At 46.2% G+C, this 24,453-nt stretch overlaps 1 protein-coding gene across 2 annotated transcripts in view; it reads right to left on the bottom strand.

Annotated features, from left to right (window-relative positions):
* LOC311041177 (nck-associated protein 5-like) overlaps positions 1–24,453 on the bottom strand; it is a 146,321-nt gene that overhangs the window by 88,695 nt on the left and 33,173 nt on the right. Inside the window, exon 3 of one of the 2 annotated variants that reach the window (XM_084051699.1) lies at positions 11,379–11,452. In XM_084051699.1, the coding sequence (XP_083907825.1) occupies positions 11,379–11,452 (74 nt within the window). Of the gene's footprint in view, positions 1–113; positions 730–11,378; positions 11,453–24,453 lie in introns of those variants that run through there. The other variant, XM_084051700.1, reaches the window with a different exon arrangement.

Here is a 24,453-nt window from a genome sequence, read left to right as displayed (position 1 = left end):
GTAACTCATGAGACTGTACAAACTGAACTAAATGGATCATTAGTATGGGATCCATTTGGTTCCATTTGTACAGTCTCGGGATCACAGTGTGGTGCTGGTGTCCTGGCCCTTACCCCAGCCGACGGGCAGCATTCTGGTCCTCCGTGTTCAGAGGGGGACACGCATGGCAAATCCACCAGCACGCCCCCCCTCCACCCCCGGCTCCGCAGCTGCTAACCAGTGACCTCCCAGCTGATAAAGTTTACATCCACAACGTGGCGTCGATGCCGGCTTCACGCCGCCTGTCTGTCCGTCCGGCCGGCTGCCTTCCAGCCTGCTTGACAGGGACCAGAGTGCCTCACTACTGTTCCCCTCTCAGCCTCTCTCTTCTCTATCTGTCTCTGAGCTTCTTCAAACACCCTAAGCACTGACTCCCCTGTTCATCTGATTCATTCTTCAAACCTCTCTCTCTCTCTCTGTCTCTCTCTGTCTTGCAATGTGTCTACATGCGTCGTCTCTCTCCCCTACATTGTCTGTTCTGCTGCTCTCGCAGTCTCTCCCATTCCACTCTTCTTTCAGGCTGCTTACACGCTCCCTCTGCAACGCGAGTCAGCTCTCTCTCTCTCTCTCTCTAAATCTCTCTTTGCTTTCTCCACTCAGTCTCTCGATCACACTGCGCACAAACACACACACGCTCAGATCCTCTCTTCTCTTCACACTGTGAGCCCAGCCACCCCCACCACTCTCTCTCTCTCTCTCTCTCTCTCTCTCTCTCTCCTTGCGTCCCTCCTCCGCGGTGTCTCTCTCCCAGCCGGGACTGCAGGACGTTTAACATGTGTTCGGGGGAGAGACGGCTGCCCTGCTGCCTCTGAAGGTGTCTCTTTCCCTCAGGGGAGGAGAGAGGAGAGGAGGGGAGGGGAGAGGAGCGTATGTGTGGGACGGGGAGGAGGAGCTGGATGGGGCGGGGGTGTTGTGGTGGTGGTGGTGGTGGTGGTGGAGGGGAGGGGGGTGTAATCAGCCTCTACACAAGCCGGAGGAAGACGTGAGCAGGCGATGCTGCGCTCCGCTTGTGATCTTCCTAACTGAGCTCTTTTTATTTAGCAAGAGAGAGAGAAGATTGAAAGGAAAGAAAGAAAGAAAGAAAGAATGAAAGAAAGACAAAGAAAGAGTGACAAACAGTGAAAGAGAAAAAGGTGAGATAGGTTGGAAGGAGAATGAAAAGAGACAGGCACAGCAGAGGGAGGGATCAAGGGAGAGAATGAGAGAAAGAATGAATGAAAGGAAGAGTGAAGAGAGAGCAATTAAAAACAACAGCAGAGGAGACGGACGGATATACAGAGAGAGCAAGAGACAGAGATAGACAGCGAGAGACAGAGAGGGAGACAGAGGGATTGTAAGAGAAGGAGAAAGAAAGTGAGAGAGAAAGTGAGAGAGAAATTGAGAGAGAGAGAGAGTTGCGTGGTGGGTCTGCCTGGGCAGAGTGTCTGACTGGGCTCTGGCCCATCTGCTGCAATCACAATCAGTCTCAGCTGAATGGCTGTGACACACTGGAGCCCGGAGCCTGGGCCAGGCAGTACGGCTGACAGAGCCAGGAGGACAGATAGGAGAGAGAGAGAGAGAGGGGGGGGGGCTACCCTCTATTGTCTACTCCCCAATAGGACCAGTGCAAAAAGGGAGGGGGGGGGGCAATGAAAAGGGGGTAAGAGATGAATTAAAAGGGTCCCGGTGACAGGGCCCTCAGATAAAGAGGGGTGGGTGGGGGGGGGTAGTGACTCATAAGGCTGACCCAGGCCAGCACAGTGGCCACTTTGCCCCACATTCACTGGGACTAATGTCCTAAACGAACATTTACCCTGATCAAAAGAGAAGTGTGTTGCTGCTGGGGGGGGGGGGGGGGGGGGGGGGGGGGGTCCTGGTATAGGACTCTGACAGGAATTCAGCATGCTAAGACTGGACCTGAAGGACTGTCATGGACGGTCGGTGAGAGTGATCAAAATGAAACGGTCATGGGTTTCTATCCCCCGCAACGAGACTGGACACTCTGGAAGCATCCCGGCCATCCTGGATGACAGGATCACATCTACGGGAGAACATGAAACCGTCAACTGGAGGGGTTTTCAGGACAGAGCGTGTTCTAACGCAGCACAAGATCAGCATGGCCCGTCACGTTTTCACCCATCACATGCTCACGACCCGCGATGGAACTGACGGCGCGATTCACATTCGTCCTGATAAAGCCCATAAAGATTCATGACACCTGCCTGACGGGGAGGGTTCCATGGGGTCATGTGAGAGAAAAGTCACCCATAATGAACCCCAAAGAGACAAAAACATAATTGTGTTTATCCTAAGCTCAGCTGTGTCGGAGTCGGTGCAAATCTGAATACGCGCTCGGGCGTTAGCAGGTGGTCACCAATTAGACACCATTGTCCCATTTGGATAGAATGGGACAGAATAGAAAGACAAATTGAGAGCTGAGTCAGCAGTAATGGATACATATGCAGCATAATCAAGAAATATTGAAGTCGCCATCCCCCTTCTAATTCAATCAAGTGCAAGCGGCCAACACTGAGCGATGGGCCATGTACACTGGGTGAAAAATTGACATCAGGCGGTCAATGGTCGCCACAGTAAACTAGACATCGTCGCTGTCGGGCACCTTCTACGAACAAAACTGTTACTTTTCAGAAAATGTTCCCATGACTCCAATGTATTATTATTTATTCACAAGTTATTGTTAACACTTTTCATTGGTTTAATATTTATAAAACCCATAGACAGACTTGACCACTTTCAAGCTAAAAACACCTAAGTGCGGTTGTAGATCAGTTATTTTCACTATTGTGTGTGACACAAGTATAAAATAAGCCATTCATTTAGAAAAACACATTCAAAGATTTAATATGGATGGAATACATAAAAGATTGAATATAGAGATACAATGTTTCTGCCTGACAGCGACACCATACTTATTTTTTTTTCCCACAAACCCTCTCTCTCCAACCAACCGACCAACCCTGTTCTCTTCTAATCAAGAAAAACAGGCTATATGTTTGTTTACTTTGGGTTTACCGCACACTATAAAATCCTGAGTGTTAGTTTAACTGTGAGTGGCTAAATTGACTCGTAAATGGTTCATTTTTACACTGAGTTAAACTAACTCTCAGAATTTTGATGTGCATGAACAGTGTCACAGAGTGGCGTGTCCAGTCGATTATGTGTGTGTGTGTGTCTACCCATGTACACGTACGTACAAGTGTGTTTATCCACAGTCGCAGCTATAACTGTACATGCACTGTACAACCGCATGTGGTGTGTGTGTGTGTGTGTGTGTGTGTGTGTGTGTTTGCGTGCACGTTGAGTGATCTGCTGAGCTCATTAAGGGCCCAGTTATTGCTCTGCCAGGGGTGTCAGTGACAGATTCCACTGTTTGGAAACACTCGGCCGCCCACACAGCCAGCCTGGCTCCACCACTGTCTCCCACGCGCACGCACGCACACACGCACACACACACACACACACACACACACACACACACACACACACACACACACACACACACACACACACACACACACGCACACACAAATGTACATGTGCATTTAGCACACATACTGTACAAGTATTGCATTCCACAGAGAGAGAGCCTGGGCGATGAGAGAAGGAGACAGAATAGTAACGGATTGGAGGTCAATTCGATATCTGTATTGGAGGGTGATGTGTGGAAAAGAGTTCATGAAGTCAAGGTTCAAGGGGTTGTGCGCTTTTGTTTGTTTGTGTGCGTGCACCCGCGCGTGTCTGTGTGTGTGTGTGTGTGTGTGTGTGTGCGTGCGTGCGTGCGTGCGTGCGTGCGTGTGTGTGTGTGTTTATGTACTTTTTGCATGGGTATACAGGTAAAAATTGCAATGTAAATACAGTGTAAACGATTCCAGTTAGTTTTACCCTCTCACTCTGCATTTCACTCCGCATGTCCAGGGGCTCCAGACTTCAACCACACTGCTCCTCCTCCACGACACTAATCCACGGGAGTTTGATCACACATGAGTGACCAGAACAGTCCAAAGGGAGGCCTACAGTCCATACGTCACTTGAGCTCATTACTCGGCCCCGGTCGATGCCATCGTCTAGGTGTGTGTTCCTTAGGCAGACATTAATCACACAGCGGGGGGTAAAAAAAGAAATAACTACTCCCCCACCCACCCCAGTCTCCCCGAACACCACAAAGACGATTAGCACGTACACCGTACATGGTGTTTAAACCCAGACGTGCTGCGGGGAAAAACAGCTATTTAATGTCTGATTGGAGCTAGAAGTAAAGTGAGGGGTGCAGAGTCATTTTGGAAAGACATCAGAGGTGTTATGGGCGGTTTGGAGTCCATCTCAAAGAAGTTTCCTTGTCAGTATGATTAGAAACCTTTTTTTTTAGGTGGGGTGGAGTGGGGGGGTGGGGGTCTTCATAGTGGAGCAAAGGAAATGCCAAGGCGTAGACAAGCCACGTGTTTGTTTACCCAACATGAGCCAACTCCACATCTACACAGCTCAAGACAGCAAACACCCAGACAGATGGGAATCACTTGACCGGTCACGCTGAAAGCCCTACCGCAGACTCTCTCTCAGTGTCTGTGCCTGTGTATGAGAGCATGCATCAGACATATCTGTTTGTGCTTTTGTGCCTTTTGTGTTTGTCTTTTAACCTCGGCGTGACAGGCTGAAGTGTGTAACACAATGAATGCGATAGTGTCAAGCTAAAGTGTGCAACACAAAGAATGTGATCATGTCAAGCCGAAGTGTGTAACACAACAAATGCAATAATGCCAACCTATCACAATAGTGTGATAATGTCCTCCAGTTGCATTTCATTAACCAGGGATTTGGGGGCAGACCATAGCAGTCCGATCAATTGACATTATCACCATACGAAATGTGGATCCCCACTGAACCCTCAAAAAAACACCAAGGCCAGCCTCAACACACAGCATTCATGCAGATCAAATCAAATAACAAAAGGTGGAGACAATGAGCCGTCGACTCCCCAGTAAATATTTCACCTCTCTCCAGTTGTCTCAGAGAGGATGTTTATCAAAGAGGCGAGCACTGGCGGTGAATAACCCAGATGCAACCACTGTGACTTCCGACAGTCAAAACCCGGCGGGCTCTATCAATCCCAGAACCCACACGGGACCATATCGCACAGCTCATCTTAATACAAGGATGTTTTCCAAAGTGCTTCATAGCGCTCGTATCAGTCAAAATAACGGCACGCTTTCATGAGCACAAAAGGAAGTCTTCGCACATTCTCCCCAAAGCTTATCTTGAGCGGGTAAAAAAAAAGTGCTTTCACAGCACAATGAAGAGGTAGATAACTAAAGTTAATAGACTTCAATGCCATAACAACCTTTGAATAATCAAAGCAGCAACTGTCAAGTCTAAATTATAAACACTCGCAATCAAAGAAAAATCTTAAACTGTGTGCAGTGTGTAATCCCAGAGATATTCTGGTATTCTTAAATGGTTCAAATTAATGACTTGGAAACACTTAGGTGAATACCAGAGATAATTGCTAATTATGTGAGACCCCACTGGAAAAGGTAGCAGTCTTAAATATAGCTAATAGCTCGAAAGAATGTTGATAATACCCCTAAGAGTCCAAATACCAAGAAAACACATCCAAGGTCTTACACAACATAGAAAAGCCTTGTTACAGGAACCATAAATCTTGTCTGGTCACATGTCAATATAAAGCAGGAATGTTTGTTTGCATTCAGAGCGTAATCGTGCGGATGTTGGCTGTGTTATGCTATAGATGTCTATTCTTTTAAATCAGATACAGTGGGCCATTACTTAGCTTTATGGCTAACCTTGACGGAATCATTAAGAGAAATGTATTGCTTCCTGCAGAAAGGCTTTTCTGATTCACTGTGGCTAATGATATAGCATAGCATACCATTTCCTAAGTACTCACATCAAGTGTGCATGGGAAGGCAGCAGTTCGCTTAGCAATGGAACGACCTTGAGAGAGTATCAATAAAAGGCTTCATTAACCCATTCGATTAACCTCTTCCTCTCATATGCGCCATAAAACTGATGCATGTATTTAGCCCGGGCCTGGATGTGGCGCATAATTCAACATCGGAGCCAGTGGCATTTACAGGGCTGGAGACCTGTGTGTTCCTGGCCAGACAGATAGACTTTAGTGAGTAATAGTTAGTCTCTATGATGTGCACAGCTTAATGCCAGGTTCATGCTTCCCTGCATGCCTGCTTTTGGCGAGCATGTAGCGTCATCCCCACAGTCTTTGACCGGTCGTGGAGGGGTTTGGGAGCCTTTTCGTACACAAGGTATGAAATGAAACAAGCGCAAGCATGAGTGCGCAGTGATGTTGGCAAGTTTCCATCGATGATTGGCTCATCAATTGGCAGTTTTAGCTGGAAGAAAAAGTAAACATTGTGGTTGTGTTTGACAAGTGAATTGAAAGTGAATTGCCGCACAAATGATCCACGTTAGATGAATGAGTAGATCTGCAACAGCTTCCATCTTACTATTAGTCGACTATTAAGCATCATGGGATTAAGTGTGTATTTGTGGGTGAAACAAAGGGATGAATGTGGCACACTAAATAATTTAAGCATTTTCTAGACATGTGGTGGTTATGGAGACGATAATTCACCGCCTCTTCTCATTTAGTATTTATTTGTTTGCTTTTCTTTGCGCTTCAAGAAGCAATAAACAAGACTCATCCAGAACAAACAATCTGGTTGTTTTTGAACCAAAAAAAATGTTTTTTTTCCCCACAAGTGACACATATTGGGTCACGCAACCCTGTGCTGTTGATGTGTCCATGGCAGGACACTTCAACCATGACCACGGTTTAAGGATACTTTAAATACTTCACAGAATGACAAAACAACATATTTTCAAGCTGAAAAAAGGTTTTTGCCCCATAACACAGTCATTCAACACAATATGAAATAGGCTCTACTGTGTGCAGCACTGGCAGACACCTATGACTTGTGTTACGGGTTAGTTAGACAAGTGTGGGAACCATTAATGAGATGCACTGCCATACTAGGCCTGGTGCGCTGCTAATAACAAAGCTTAAAGACATTAAACTGAGTATTTTTATCCAAACTAAAGTACAGACGGAAAACATCAAGAAGAAAATAGTTTTTCCGCAATCATTGTTCAGTTTAGCTTTAGATTGGCCGTAATTGACACTTGATGAGCTCAAAGTGTGCCCGTTTTTCATTAATACTCACACGGAATTCACAAGGAATTCCATCAGTGCCTCAAGGTTCTGAGTGACTTCTTTCTAAGCAAGACCACTTGTAATGAATTGCTTCATTCTCCCGCTGAGTGCTGCATCAGATATTTTGTGTTTCAAGTTACAAAGAACTCTGGCGGCAAATCAATGGATTAGGCTGATTTGTTCACTTGCCAGCGTGCACAATTATGCTACGGCAAGTGCTAGATTGTGTGTGCGTGAGGGGGGGGGGTTGTTTGCATGATCAAATTATTACATTAGAGCAGTCAAATGATCCAATTAAAGTTGTAAAAAGCATAGCTTTGCCTCATGCAGGGCAGTAGATTTGGTTTGGGAGTTTTGCGGGAGGTTGGGCGCTATCCGCCTCCTCATCGGCGACGGAACAGGCTCCAGCACATCCTTCCACTGAGGATTAGAGCCTTTCATGTCACCCAGCTATGCTGGCAGCAAAAACACACATCTTTGAGGCCAGATATGCCTTGCTGTAACACCAGCAAAGCACAGACCTACTGTATGAGCCATTCTCCCAGCCTCATGCTCTCCGTCTCAGTCTCTCTATTTCAGTCTCACCCCATACTGCACCATTTACCCTGTCATTTGTTGACGAGGGTTCGTGCCATTTACCCCAATCTAGCATGCATGTTAAGTTATAATTAGCACCTGAACAAAATGAAACAACATCTTCATCATAAGAACTAAGGGATCCGAAAGAAAACAAACTCGATCTACTGATTGAGGAAATGTTATACTTAAAATAGAAATAAGACTTTAACAGCTAATCGAGCAAGGACACAATGAGCAGAACGTCATGGCCGTTACAGGACAAAACCCAGCAAATTTCCAATTCAACCCACAGGCAAATTAACTTATACAAAGACAGCCCTATTACCTATAATCCCTCATCTAAGCACCGCATCTGACCTCTGCCATCCCAGCCCACCGTGTGCCCACCTTCCTTCGAAGCAGCGCTTGCTCTATGAACATGACAGATAGTTTATTGATCAGCAGATGTCAGCGCTAATGTCCCATACGGCCAGCACCGCAGCTGCAACCGCCTGCACTGTCCTAAGCTCTGTGGATCTCCAGCTGAGTTCTCCGCTGTGGCCCCCCACACCCAGCCCCCCTTCACACCTCCCTACCTCCCAGGCACTCTCAGCTGGGGCCCCCCCTGCCTGCCTGCCTCACTGTGTATCCTCTCCCTGTCCCTACAAGGTGTGGCGGGGGACACAGACAAAACACCATCTGCTCCGGCAGGCAGAAAATGGCAGGTGAGGCCAGCGTCAGGCCATGTGACTCAACAACAAGGACTAGCTCTGGCAAGCAAAAAAAAGAAACAAGGTCAAACAAAGATTCAGAATGGCAGCCTGGTGCAGTTTTACAGCACATCAAGAGTGGAAGAAATAGAACGGCAGAGAGAAAAAGCTCTAATCCACATTGTTTTAATCCCAATGGGAAGATTAAACAGTCACAGTGGCTTGATGGCGCAGCTTGCCAGGAAGAGGTCATGCAACCTCACGCCCGACCCGTCACGCTTTTTTTTCTGTTGCTGAGCATCCATATGTCCCCTGTGCATCTCTCTCTTTCTCTCTCTCTCTCTCTTTCTCTCTGTCCACAGATCCAGAACTCAGCAGATTTCCTCTCCTTTGATTCACCCCACCGTACTGTTCCCCACGTGTCAAGACATCAGAAGACATTTCTAGGGCACTAGTAATAGTACTACAACCTGGCGCAGAGTAATGACCGCGCAGAGACGCTCAATCATATTTAATGAGAGCGCGTTGTGCTGAGAGTGACGGAGAGCTGGCAAGCCGGGCCAGTCTCCTACTGTACCTCCGTTTGCATGTGACGGGAGTGTCATCTGATGTTGACACGGCGCCGTGGAGCTTTTGTTCGGGTCTGTCAGCGATGTGATCACGGTTAATAGAAAGAGCAGGAAGGGCCGGATGGCGTCCCGCTGGGGTTTTGCGCTCCACTGATGCTGTGAGTGTATGTTCATGTGTGCACGTGCGTCTATTGTGTATATGTGTGTGTGTGTGTGTGTGTGTGTGTGTGTGTGTGTGTGGGTGTGCTGTGTACATACAGCAGATGTGCTTGACGTTCCAAAAATAAACCGACACATAATGAAACCGGAAAATAAAATGCTCGCTTAGTTAGATAAATGTAATTAGTTCTCACAAATTTATTTTTCCCCTCACAGGGAAAAACCCAGTCCCAAAGAGGGGAACATCACATTACGTTTTTATATGGCATAATTACAGGGATGTCAGGGGGGATCTGCACCCCCCCCCACCACCCCCCCACCCCCCCACAGACTCCAATGAGTAATCGTCACGTAAAAAAAGAAGTCATAATTGTCCCATCTGTGTACTTCACCACTGTGAAACTACACAATAATATGGTACAAGGACAGACATGAATGCAGTGGGTCAACGGGTCAGGACGGAGGGACGCGGCGCTCTAGTGGAATGTAAGACCTTCTCTTTCTCCTCTTGACGGATTGATAGGCTCCATATTCTGAGGGGTGGGGAATCCGGAGAAGGGACACGTCTACCGATTCATGAGATGCCGTCTAATAAGGGGGGAAAGAGGCGTTCTCTCGACCGGGCTCTCTGTTTTAGCCAAACAAAAGCCTTTGTAGAGTAATTTATCACTGTCACCACTCTGAATCTAACAACATCAGGGGAGGATAAAGCAACACAATCCCTGCCTGGTGGTATGTCGTTAAAAATTCGTCTGCCCGGGGGAAGCGGCATTTCCGAGGCTTAGCGCGAAAGCTGGAATTAGCATCTGTGTGTGTCCGTGCCTAGAAATCTCATCGTAAATTTAGTGCAGAAACTTCACTAAGTGTTGCCCGGCACTGTTGACTCCTACACATACTGGTTTAGCAGACCAGTACGGTCTAGGAGATTAAGAGATGTGAGTGTGACCATCGTGTGACACACAATTATCATTGGTCACTGGCTAGTGGCTACTGCCATCCACTTCTTGCTTTGCACTTGCCCTTGACCTGGCATGAACCGCCACCTCAAAACGCAGTGGCGTCACATAACCACAATGGTTGAATAATCGCTGTCTCAAATCAAATCCACCACTTGGACCATGCGACCAACTTGAACAGCGAAGAGGAAGCGTTTGAGCAGAGTTTTATGCCACAGAAATGCTATATGGCGCTGCGTAAAGTCGATTAACATATAATAACACATCATAATCTCGATTGCAGCTGCCATCCAAATCCCTTGGGGTCTTTACAAGTTCATGGCTTTGAAACAGCCACTCGCAGCCATAGTGCTTCGGCCCATTGGCGGGGCAAGTCTGCACAAAGACATTTAGGTCACTCTGGCGGGCCATTAGGTCACTCTCTTGGGTGTCAAAGAAACACTAACCGCTCCACATCTAAATTGTTGTGGTGTGGGAGTGATGAGGGGGACGGGAGGGTCATTCCTTTACACATCATTTCCTTTATTAGGGGGCTTTCCTGGGCCAGTAAAGGAGATGAGGTGGTCAGCGGTCATCTGCCCCACCCCACTCACACCGAAACCCCTCTCTGTCCATCCTTCAGCCCCTTTCTGTTCACTCAGGGGGAAAAATCACTCGGGGGTGTGGGTGTCCATCCAGCCCCCATTGAGATGGAGAGCAGGCTGTGTACAAAAGAGGCTGAAGTTTAAAAAATTGTCTCTCTTTTCCTACTGGGACGTGGTGTCACTGGAAGAGAAGACCACAGAGTGGGGGAGGACAAGGTCATTAGATTGGCATCTCCATAAGCTCTTCATTCCGTATTGTCTGCGCCAATCCCTTCAAATGGGGACCTCCATGAGAAATACCCCCAGTCAACCCCACACTGGGCCCAGAGTCCACCCCCCCCCTTCATTGTCTGCCACTTCTAGTGTGCTTCCAGCACAAAAAGCATTTCTCAAGACCGCCGTACAAAGCTTGTCTCGCGCTCCAAACCAAACAACATTGTTCGGCTGCCTCTGGTTGGGAATGGATTGCAGGCAGCTGTTGATATCCACAAGCAATAAAACATCTGCCTCGAAAAAAATAACCCTCTCCAGACCTCCCCGTACCCTCTTTACCTTCAATCCCCTCTCCAGACCTCCCTATGCCCCCTTTATCTTAAAACCCCTCTCCGGACCTTTACCTTCGGACGTTGCGTCGCTCCTCCTCAAGCTGCTTGAGGAGCTCCTCGATGCATTTGTTGGCGTCCATGTACTCCTGCCAAGGAGAGATGAGAAAAGCCAAGTGTGAACAATGGGTTCAATGTGCAAACACTTCCAATGAATGCAAGTTCATTGGAAACATGAAAGTGCAGCATTGATCTGAGGCCCTTCTTCTCACAAAAAATAATACTATTAATAACAATAATGACGATGATGTAACGGTTCTCTTTAACATTCAGTGGTCAAATGTGTGCATGGGGTGCAGTCTGCCACCCAGTAAAATCATTACGTGGACTGTGTATTTGTTCAGCTTTGTTTCCATACAATGGTCTTCCAAGTGTGAAGAACAGCGAGGCAGAACAGACGTGCTTTTCTAAAAGGTGTGATTAATCGGCTATGGCCATTTCTCTGTCTCTCTGTCTCTGTCTCTCTCTCTCTCTGAGCGTGTAACTCCAGAAGCACCTCTGGGTAACTTCTAACGGCTGGACCAGGAGCTGGCCCAGCTGTGTAATGTCAGCTGGGAATAAAGCGCACTCGCAGAGAACGTGCGCTACTGACTTACAGTATGGACCAAATGAGCTAAGGCGCACAGCGGAATGGAAAAAACAGATGTGGGGCTTATTTGGCTTTGGCCTAATGATTTGCTCCTTAATGGTCTGACTACATAAAACAGAAGGGGGTGAAACCATATGAAATAGGCCACATAGGCATGGTACCTCCACCATCTGGCTTTGGTGTAACGCTACAGTTGAAGTATAAGCTACATAATGAAAAAACAGTCGTGGCTTGGTGCCGTCAGGTTTGGAGCGCCGGCAGTTCTGACTAATTAATTAGATGTTAGCCTGACGGGTTGTGACGCATCTCCTGGGTAAACGTTTATCTCACTGGGACAGATGCTCTCCATTGATTTCAAGTCTCTACGCTCATGTGCTTTCTAAAGTGTAATTGAATAATGAGGATTCCCATGGAGAGGTCACCAAACGCTGGGAATCACTGGGGTCTTTCCCTGAAAACTGTCAATAGACAAAAATCAAAACAAATTGATTTCTTTCTGGAAACAACGCCTTACCACTGTAAGGGTGGATGTCAGAGTTAACACTTTCATTCCATTTTGTTTTAATAATAAAGCCAATCACAGTTTTGTAAACAAAAAATAGGTTTCCTATTTTATAATGCAATTCTACAACTTTTACTATGAACCATGTTGTAAGTCAGTAAAATAAATCATTTCAACAAAACAATTACATATTACATGGTGATTCTATATATTACAAACGACACCAGAACATACAGTAGAACTATCTCTGCATACAACCCTGAAGTGATTATGCATGCTTAGCGTGTCATGTTCGTCAACGTTCTGAAAGGGCTTTTGTACAACAACAAAAAAAAAACGGTTAACATTGTGTTACACTTTGCTACAGTAATTACATTATGGTCAAATCAAACTGGTTCAGAACCACTGTATCATTTAGACCACAGAATTTCACCCTGCCTTCATCCCCCTGAACCAAGTTCAACACACGGGTAAGAAAACATAGCCAATAACATGAGCATGTTTCCAGCCCAATATGGAGATCCATTTTAAACTCTCCTGACCCAACTTTGTGCCCTGACTCAGATTTTGGAAAACCTCTTTGTGGTGTGATTTGTAACCACTTAAACCCTATACTTTGTTTGACCGGAGTGCTTCTCCTTTTTTCCTTCTACACCAAATCTCCTTGCCATAAATAACCAATCTACAAGCTCACAATGCGTCGCAACAGAGCTTGAACATTCTGCATTTTTTGCCCAATGTTTGTCCCCAGAATATGGACGCTATAGGGTCCATGTAGTTAAAACCTAACCTTGAGACCAGTTTGTTGATAGACAGACTCTTAAGCACAAGGTCTTTGGTCTAAATACAGAGGAACCTAACATTGTTTTGTCTTCCCCTCTCTCTTCCCAGGCAAGCTGCACTCCCACTGTTGCTGCTCAAACAATTATCACACTTAATCCCACATTTGTGACTGGCCCTCACAGTCACCCACTGCCACCAATATGCCCCGATGCCAGCCAAACATGGCACCAGTCCAGGAGTCCTATGGTGTTACCAATCAATGGAACCCCGGGTGAACATTAGTGGGTTCAGACCGGGACCGAGTATGTTTTTTTTTTCAGCCTACCCCTACATTATTTCAAAGGGAATTACAACGGAAACCAACAATAGGGAAATAAGTGCAAAATGACCTTTGTTCATCATCTTTTGAGGGTTTCCGTGCTAGTCTTCACTTAGTCAAATGTTGGCGTTGACAGTGAGATAGTCTGGTATTTGGAAAGCAACCAAGTGTGGTGTCAGTGAGCGCCAGTGGTGCCCAGGGCCATCTGGTCGTCATGGGGTGCCACAGTACACCAGTCGAAATGCCAGTCACACCAAACGCTGAGAAGCTATTAAAACCAAACCAAGTTCCCAAAGCTCAGCTCTGCTAACTGTTAATTGATAATGGAAGCTACGGCAAAATTAACACATTGACGTTCCTCTTCTTCAAATGAATCCTGACTAATTACGTTGGACAAGGTGACAAGGCAGCTGAAAAGTGGGCATAAGTGAATGTCCACACCAATATGAGAGGCACTGTTGATTGGTAGTGACAAAAATGTCTAAGTATATATCATCAATTACAAGATTTCCAGACAAAAAATTACTAAATGGACAGAAAACATGCAGGGATATTTTACTGTACCAGGTGCAGGTGAGCCAAACATTTGACACAATTCCCCTTTTTCAAACAGACGGGACAGGAAAAAAATGTCTGCAGCAAAATGTCTGTCTCCAAAGGACCATTAGCAACACGATCCCATAATGATTAGGGTCTGCAACACAAAGGAGGAACCGTCCTCACCAAAGCAACATGTCAGGGGAAATATTTACAGGCCACATCAAATGTGAAGCTAAGCTGCCTGACTCGCTGTTGTCATCGCTTAGACCTCTCCTAATGATAGGGCGCTGATATAATCCCCGACACACATGAAGGTATGCCGAGAATGCAAGCATGCTTGTTGTCATGTGAAACGGAGGAGGTATTTAAAGCTGGAGATTTAAAGCACGGCTCATGTATGTAACGGCGCACGTTATATCTCCAGACGGGCATTATGTCTGACGGTTTTACGGCTTGAGTGAAAGCTGCACATTTCCCACGGGGCCCTCAGGTGCTCACGTGTACGATGAAAAAAAGAAAAGAAGAAAAAACATTAAAAAAGACCCTCAGGCCTCAGACATCATCGAAGGCATAATTCTTAGGATCGGTTACTTGCGACTGCAACACTGCCCCGACAATCCGTTACAGTGGTTAAAACGTCCTAAGAGCGCTAAGCTTGTAAGGAGCCCCCTAATCACATTTACAGAACAGTGTGCTAAATCATGGTGAGTTATAAAAATATAAAAATCACCTCATGCAGTCCCCCACAGCGGTAACACTATGCATGAAAGCCCAGTAGTCTCAAACGACTCCATGAACAAAGTCTGATTCAATCGACATTGCGTATCAATAGAATAAATTTGACCCTTTAACCCTGGTGGGCAGAATTTCAGAATTTATAGATCACCTAATTTAGATTTATTTTTTTGTGGTTAAGTGGTTCAAAAAAGAGCCCAGATGAAATTTCTTAAAGGCACAGAAACACATTACGACAATATGAATAAGGGCAATGTGTGATTTCATAACCCACAAGCGTCCAAACATCTATTTGTGATCCCTGACCGAATGTTCACACCAACTACCAATCTGTTCCAAAACGTAAACATCGCAATGATGATGTATATTGGGGTCTATGATGGGGTATAGGTGGCAGGAGTTTCCAGTAATTTGTTTGCTTGATGCCTGTGGTCTCTGTATGACCGCAGGTTCTCCGTAATGTTTACCAGGTCATGTTTACAATGTGTGTGAGAGCCTCTGATAAGGAAGCGCCCAGTAGCTACTGAGGAAAAGAGCTTCCTTCTCCCCTCCTGTGCTTGTAGTCCCACAATCCAACCCCCTCCAACTGCTCCAGTGCCTCCAGCCCAAAGCTTTATGAAATTTTTAAAAGTGAGCATCGTGCCCCCCCACACACACACACACACAGTTTCTGCACTTGGAAGCCAGGAAAAGAAAACATTAAAAAAGCTTGGCTTAATTACAGAGATTCACCAGACACGAATGGGCACGGCACACACACACACACACACACACACACACACACACACACACACACACACACACACACACACACACACACACACACACACACACACACACACACACACACACACACACACACACACACACACACACACACACACACACAGCAATCTGTTTCAGATTAATGGTCCAGAATTTTCAGTAATAAAACATTAGATTCATTATTCATCCATAGGAGCTTTGCCTGCTGTCTCTGCACATTCACACATTCGACGGGATATAGGATCACATCCTAGTGTCTGGTTCCTATATAGACTTCTTTGGATCTGACAGAAAAAAAGAAAACCTTCCAAGTTAGATAAAGCCATGACCCAGCTGTGGACGAGGTCAGCGTGCGTTCCTTGAAGCCCCCTCCCCGACACACGAGCACATTGACTGACGGTTTCAAAGGCGCAGGCCGGAGCTTGAGATAAGACGCCCCCGGAGCCGCCCTGGTGCACCCTGGGAGCCAGACCCCGCCAAAGACAAGGTTATGACCCCTTACTTGCGTCAACACAACCGCACCCCCAAACCCCCCCACCCACTACTAACCCTCCTTTATCTCTGCACGGCCATGATGTGGCAGGCACAGACTGATCAAGTGCCAGTGCGGCCTTCTCAACTGCCCCGGAGAACCGAGAGCGGAACGGGCAGCCGATGGATAGTGGGAACTCCAAAATGGTTTATGGTGGTCAAAGGTTATGCCAATTGAATGTTAGATCTATTTCTGAGGGCTCTTTTATGACGTACTTGAAAGTGAGTTATGATGGAGTCTTTCCAAGATATGGAGTATATACATTACAACTGATAACGGCATTCAGACGGGCATACTGCCAAACGTCTGACTTGGATTTTCTACTTTATTTGTTTCCATCTTGGCAACCTGGCCTCGATGTTTAAGGGGCAGCTCTTTAATGGAGAGGTCCCAGGTTCAATAGCCACTTATCCCATCAAAGTGCCCTTGTACAAAATGCTGAACCCTTAGACAGGGCTCATTTGTCACTGATGATAGAAACATCATCTAAATGGCAAGAACTAACCATATTTTCAGCCAAATATTTTCAGATTTTGTGGATGTCCATAGTAATGGATGTTTGTCATTTGAAATTCATGCCAAATTCAATCAGCAACAATGATACACCTTATTGTAGTAATGAAGTAATCACCCTGACTAATTCTCCCTGTTTGCAGATTTATAGAAACGTAGCCTGACAGATCCTACATCCGACCCATATCAGCCAACCCCAGTTAAATTAATTAGTCTTATCAGCATGTTTTGTAGCTCTCTACGCCGATGAGCCTTCACCCAGCGGTCATTACTCACCTCCCAATGGCCCCTGTGTCATAGTATCATTTCTACCCATCAGCTACCAATCTCTGCAGAACCCTGATACCTCGGCTGATAGCCCTGCCTTGCTTTGACGAGGGCCAGGGACTTTATCAGCGGAGCAGGGAGCTGCGTGGAGCGGTAATGCATGTGAAAGCTATCGAGATCTTGGCCATGTCGAAATGATCCATAAAAGATGATTTGCTTTCGTGGACAAATATGTTGCAGAATGTTTTCATCATGCAGAAGAGGTTCAGCATCGGGAAATGGCTTCCTGCTTTCAATGACTTCATGTATTCATAAAGGAAATTGTCTTTTCTTCCCTGGATAAAATATTGAAAAATACTTCAGGGTTGTTGAAATGAGAAACATGACATAATGAGCAACCTTTCATGATGACTGACCACTATAATATGTTTTGGCTATGTGTACTGTACACTAGTCTAAAACACAGAATAAGAGGTATTGAAGAACCTTCAGGGGGTTCTACTCTGCAACTAAAAGAATGCCAGATGAGACTTTATTTCTAGTGATTATTTGAATAATCCATTAGCCGATCGACAGAAAATCAATTTGCTAGCCAGGACCACACCGTGACGTCCACACCACCAATCAAGACGTGGTTGACAGATATGAGAAACGAAAATGTATCTGTTTACTGACTGACTTATTTCTAATATGTATTACTTATAAATTCATGTGTCTTTTCCATATTATAATGGAATACATATTTTTTACTATTTTCGGCGTGCAACACCGGCGTGAAACTACATATAAATCACTATTTATGATTTTTATTTAACCCTTTGCTACCTTATTTTCTTTTTTTTTTCCTCAGTTAGAAAATCAGGGAGCCGCGCTGAAAGTTGTGGGTCATGCTAGTTATTCAGACTTAAATCCTCCGTGACTGCAAAGCAGTAGAAAGTCAAACAGTGGCTTTATTGAGCCGAGGACATCGGCGTAACAAATGCCTCCAGTGAGCAGGATATTCTTCACCTGCATACCTGGCCCAAACGGAGGAGTGTCGGGGAATATAGATTACCTGACGCACAAAAGAGGGCCTGTTCGTCATCTAGGGTGGGTTTCAGGAGTTTGGGTTATCTGATGTTCTTTCTCCTGCAGCACCTACGCTCTGCCCGACCCAAACATCAACACCTCGCCACGGCCAGGAATCCAAATCCCTCAGATTATCTTTCCAAACATTAAGATACGTTCAATGCTCAAATAGGCCCCCTGTCTGTTCCATGTCCTCCTCTCCTCTCTTCTAGGTTGACAGAGCGGGCTATTCATGTCTGTTGGGAACAGTGGCAAAGCTGTATGCGGTGGAAGTCGCTCGCATTGGGACTGGAGAGAAAAAAGTAGCCGAGGGATGAAATATATCGGAACTGACACTTCGATCGGGCCAATGTGGAGCTACTATTCCCAACGTCCCGGTTGTGGAAAACGTGGGGGAATGCATTGTTTATCAGCATGTCTTTGTGTGGGTTATGTCTGTCTGTGTGTGCATATCTGTGCGATCCAATTCAATTCCTTTATTCTCACTGCAGGTGCAACGAATTTACAATCCGCAACACCTGAGTGAATGTAGTGGGACAAATAGAAGACCATTTAAAATTGTATATATCCAAATCATTTAGGAGAAATAGAGACCTTTCCACCTGCAATACCGAATCAAAGAAATAATGAATTGCATAGATAGAAAGATAGATAGATAGAGTATATACAAACATCAAGTGTAAAACGTGGTGCAATCTCAATGGAGTTAATGCAAACAGTAGTGTAAGAGGTACTGAAGTTGCATGGTGTAGTAAGCATAATTCTGTTACATTTTTCCAGTGTAATGTGTGTGTCTGTGCACAACCCAAAACTGTTTTCCTCAGTTCTTCTTTTTCCAATTCTCTGAAAACACACAAAAGGGAGGAGCCCTTGAGGAATGTGGCCACTCGATATGAAAACAAACACACTACAACACTAGTGTCTATGTTGGTATTGATGTTTCCAGCCGGAAAAGAACTCTGGGAAAAAGGGTTTTGGGGTGGAGTGTGTGTGTGTGTGTGTGTGTGTGTGTGTGTGTGTGTGTGTGTGTGTGTGTGTGTGTGTGTGTGTGTGTGTGTGTGTGTGTGTGTGTGTGTGTGTGTGAGAAGGGGGGTCTCGGACATGCCAGGACCCAGACTTTACGGGCCTGGGGGTTGCCAGTCGTTATAGCTGTCTGGGGGCCAATATTCAGCCAGGTGTGCGTCGACCGGGAGGGCGATAACGGAAATGAAATGGAAACCTGGACCTGGCAAACCCAGAATAATGCCCCCTCAGAGCCCAGGGAGGGTGGGAGAGACAGACAGAGAGAGAGAAACAGAGAGCGAAAAGGAGACACAGCGAGTCACACACAGAAAAAGATTGAAGATGCATGGAGAGAGACAGACAGAGGAGGACAGGGAGAGAGAGAGATGGGGATTAGAGCGAGACAAAGGTAATCGAGAGATAGACGGCCATGAAATATTGAAAAGGAAGGGTGTGTGTGTGTGTGTGTGTGTGTGTGTGTGTGTGTGTGTGTGTGTGTGTGTGTGTGTGTGTGTGTGTGTGTGTGTGTGTGTGTGTGTGTGTGTGTGTGTGTGTGTGTGTGTGTGTGTGTACGCACGTGCAAGCAAACTCGTGGGACAAACAGAAAAATATGAAAGCAGGATCGGGAGAACTGAAAAAGATAAAACATTTTGTGAAAAAGAATCATGACAGAGAGAGAGAGAGAGAGAGAGAGAGAGAGAGAGAATGTGTATGACAGAGGAAGGGGTGGATCAGAGCACGGTGCTGATGCTAAACAGATGTGGGTTAGTTCACAAGAGGAGAGCCTGGCTTCTGTTTAGGCATGGCTTTGACAGACAGACGCCACACCTTAACCAAGCCACGCTGCGGACGCTCAGCCAAAGGCATTAGGCAAGGGGACGGCTGATCGAGTAACACCGACTCCATCCCTTCATGGGAAATTAGGCACATTATAGATGTAGCGAAAAGGCCCCCTCGAGAGACTCCATTCAGCATTATCTCCACTGCAACAACCCCCCCTCGTGCTCCCCGGCACTTTGCACCTTTTTCGCCGTGATCTTTGTCTTCATTACACATCCCGAGTGCTTACTTCTCACCGTGTCCGAGAAAAGAAACAGAGTAAAAGGCGTTTAGCTCACTGCTCTGGCTTGTGAATAGTGCCGATAGTTCCACCGTGGACTCCGGCCCAGAATTGCAGCTTGAGCGGAAAGCTCAGCGAAGGTATTTATGTTCACACCCCACTGCCCCCCCCACCCACCCCACTCCCCAAAAAAGAAAGCCAAAACACACCTGAAAAGGCCTACAGTGCGAATTTGTTTAATGGCCGCAGGTCCTTCCTAGGCACCGGTGGAACCAAGTGAAACCCAGAGAAAACCTCCTGCCAAGAGGGACGAGAACTCATTCCAGGTAACAAATCAGTGGCATGACATGCAGCCTGATGCTCTTCCACACAACAATCTTGTGACCCCCGGAGAGCGTCTTTAATTTTTTTAAAGCCTGGAATACTCCGTCAGCTATCTCTGACAGCTCACGAGCATCGGGGCCAAGTTTCAGACGTTTGTTTTGGGTTTTTTTCCTTTCTTTTCCGTATCACAGGTCTCTGCTGTTTAATCCCGAAGGGCTGATTTATTGACGGGGGCCTGTCTTCTGCGTTGAGTCAACTGACCCAGGTGTCAGGCAGATGGCGAGGCGAGGCAAGGCAGCCATGCTTTCGTGCTTCTGACGTCAGCTTTGGATTTTCTATTTGCTGTTTCTCTCTCTCTTTCTACATTGAGTGACCCCATGACCTTTCCTCTAGCACCACCCTTGGGCCAAGATGTCAACTTTGCATACACAATTTATCATAATCTAATAACCACATTGCAGAATGATAATGCATAATAATAATAATTACTTATTATTGTAAACCTCACTATGCTAGTGAGGTTCTTTTGTTTGTTGGTTCTCCTAGTCTGTCTCATGTCTCTCTGTTTCCTTTCTTCAGGATGGAGATTGCTCCCCTGTGGGCATGCAAGGAGCTGTAAGCGGGGCATAAAAATGGTAATGTGACAAGAGCGTGCTGTTTGTTTGTGTCCTAGAGCCCACCTGTGCCACTCAGCCTTATCAACCACTGCAATTCCCATCTAAAGTGACAGCAATCGACTGCAGATGGGAAATACATGGGGTTGCACTCTGTGTATGCGTGCGTGAACGTGCGTGTGTGTGTGTGTGTGTGTAAAAGGAATAATAATGAGAACTGTGAGAGGAGATGGGTTGTGGCGACTTTTGACCTCAAACGCAGGACTCGGTGAAATGATCATTCCCAGGATCATGAATTATTTCTGCTACTATGCAGAGGTTGACGGGTGATCACCGTGTTTTTCTACCCGCCACATCCATCTTGCCGGAAACCTCAAGGCGAGAACGGTCAACGCATGACCGAAAGGTCATCTGCTCCATTCCCAGCACTGGCTGAGAGGAAGTATCTGGTCAATCTGGAGATGTAAATGAGTAATGCTCAGCAGCTACGCATCTAATCCACTACCACCAGTTTAACTGCTCCATGGCCAACAAGACTGCGGTGGTGACGGGCAGCACCGAGGTGTGAGTACATTATATATTGGTACACCTTCTCCCCCGCTGATATCACTCCCTGAGGCATTTCAATAAACAAGAATGTGATCTCAACTGCCCCGGTTAACCACATCAACCCTACAATAGTATTCTAGGCATGTCATAATAGGCGAACATTCTGAGAAAAAGGCAGAGCTACAAGCTCACAAGCTATAAGCTCACTCGTGTGAGCTAGAACCCCGGTTAACGAAGTATATAAGGTTTAAGTGGATTCTGTCACATACTGATCCAATCACCACAAAGCCCCCTCTCCCATTGTCTATACTCAAAACAGACAAATCCGTACTCGCAGTATCATAAGCATTTATACATATCTGCGTTACTTTAGTTTCATCGTGTTTTTTCTCCTCCCATTTTTGCACATAATGCAGCTTTTAAGCTGTACATACAGCATGCTGTGTCATTGTGCACAGTGGCACCCAGTCGTGATTTGCAAGGGAATTGACTGTCCAATAACATAGCAGTGGGTGGGTGTGTGTGGTGGTGGGTGGGGTCTTACAGTGGCAGCTCATCCAGGTTGGGGCAGGAATTTCCAATAGGAATCTGAGGCCAACCACACACCGTATTTACACAGTGAATGGCACTAAATCCTTGTTATCATCTCAAGTGGAGCCTTATTTTTAGCAGTATTTGTTTTATTTCTTCCAGATGGGAGCTGGGGAGGAATTTGACATCAGCGCTGGTTCTCATTAAAGCCCCACAGACGAGATGACATCAGCCAACTCGGAATACTCTCTTGTCCCGGGAATGAAGCTGACACTGAGACGCTTTAAGCCAACTGTGCTACAGACCCCCCCCCACACCCACCTCCCCCCCCCCCCAAAAAAAAGAAGGGAAAAGAGGAAATGATGAGGAAATTAAATTATCATCTTTATGACAACGGACTCCCATCAGGAACACAGAGTGTAAATATTATTTGTTTGTTTTAAAATTTTCTTTCTGGGTTTTCATATGCTCCTGTGAGACGGACCACCGTTTTGTGTGTGTGTGTGTGTGTGTGTGTGTGTGTGTGTGTGTGTGTGTGTGTGTGTGTGTGTGTGTGTGTGTGTGTGTGTGTGTGTGTGTGTGTGTGTGTGTGTGTGTGTGTGTGTGTGTGTGTGTGTGTGTGCGCGCGCATGGGCGCATGGGTGTTTCTATATCACTATGTGATAGTTTGGGCTACTGTGGGAAAATGTCACGGAGCAAGGACCTGAATTTCCTCTGCTTAGGCCAGCTATTTGCTCTTACAACAACAATGCAGCTCTATCGTGTTATTATGTGTTTACTCAGCTAACTGGCTTTATCTGGGGCACCCCCTCTTCTCTTTTCTCCCCCGTCAGACTCTCTGGAGGCCGTTTCTCTCTCTCCGCTTTCACGATTAGACCGATTGAAGTGAGCGGGCACGGGGGGCTTCATTCTGCGCGGGTACAATGAATGGCTCACCCGTCGGATGCACCCTAGCGCTGAAAGCACAAGCTTCGGCATTCGAGCTGTTTACCAGCGCATCATGCAGAACACACAGGAGCATTCTACATTGTTCACTTGTAGGTCAGAAGTTGAACCCATCGCACTGGGCATCCTATTCATGGAGGTGAATGGAACTGGGGGCTTTCTAGCCAAAACAAAAACATGACTGTATCCATTATATGAATTGTGGTTAGACAATAGGCACAGAAATGGATAGAGTTTCACAATATATTAGGTGTTGTCTTTCCTGTTCACCAAGCAATTAGCTCCTGTGTTATTTCATATAATGCACAGTGCATGCAGGTCCTGTAAACAGTCATTTGAGATGGGCATACCTACCCAAGCCTCATGAAAAGATTCAGTTGACAGTGAAAGTAGATGAATGGGGAACATTAATCAGCAGAGCACCATGTTACTGTAGGGAACATTAATCAGAGGAGCACCAATCCGACCGGAATGGGACTCTTGTCCCCTTTCAATAGACGGGCCGGACAAGAAAATGGGAGCTTTCAGCGTCAAGTCATTTCGAGCGAGATCTCAAACTGAGAGAACATTATAAGAGGTCCATTTAGAGAGAAATGTATCTGGAGACTGCTTGAGAGTCCTTTCCCAAGCTCCCCATGTACACGGGAACCCATGCTGGAGTCATGCCACGCAAGGGAAGAGAAGTGGGTCACGGGGAGAGGCTCAATAATGCACTAATTCAGCTGGTTTGACTCACAGCTCCACGGGCCCCCTCTCTCTAACACCCAGGCTCAAGCAGGGGGCAGTGGTGGAGGGGTGGCAGAAAATACAACCAGGAAATGCCTCCAAAATAAAGCTAGTTTGTCTCTGAATGTCCTGCGGGTTGCAGTCTGTCTGAAGCACCAAGTCATTGCATATTGCTTCATTAGGCTGAGATGTTCGCAAAGAAATAAGGAAAACATGAACCAATGCACAGCAAAATCCAGAGAGTCAATTTAACTCTTAAAGGGATAGTTCAACTAAAGAAGAAGACTCAAAGTAGACTCTTTGAGTGAATTATTGGCTTAGGAATGCGACAAAAACAAAGAAATCCATGGGATGAGTAATCGATCGAAAAAAAGTCATTTTGGGGGTGAACTATCCCTTTAAAGTGTATAAATGTTTCCTTTTCAGAGTTAAATTAACACTCCAGATTTTACTGTGTAGTTCCAAAACCGTTGAGGCCTCCACCTCAACAGCAACTTCAGTGAGAATTCCCGTGAAAAATGACAATAATCCGATAAGACCAAATGTAATGAAACAAAAATAGGAATGCTGTTTACACTGCATATCTTCCCCCTAGCTCGCTGGCCCTGCGGCCCACCCAGAGCTCCGTACCGGCCAAAGCATCTCCAGCTGCTTGGCCAGATGGATGTTAACGGCGTGGCTCGATAGCCCCATCGGCAGTGGCGGGCTCTCACAATAGCCCCCCGG

This window comes from Gymnoscopelus microlampas, assembly GCF_963454915.1.
Source record: "Gymnoscopelus microlampas genome assembly, chromosome: 24".
NCBI lineage: Eukaryota > Metazoa > Chordata > Actinopteri > Myctophiformes > Myctophidae > Gymnoscopelus > Gymnoscopelus microlampas.
Note: the sequence above shows the minus strand (reverse complement) of the source record. Positions and strands in the feature narration are given on the sequence as shown.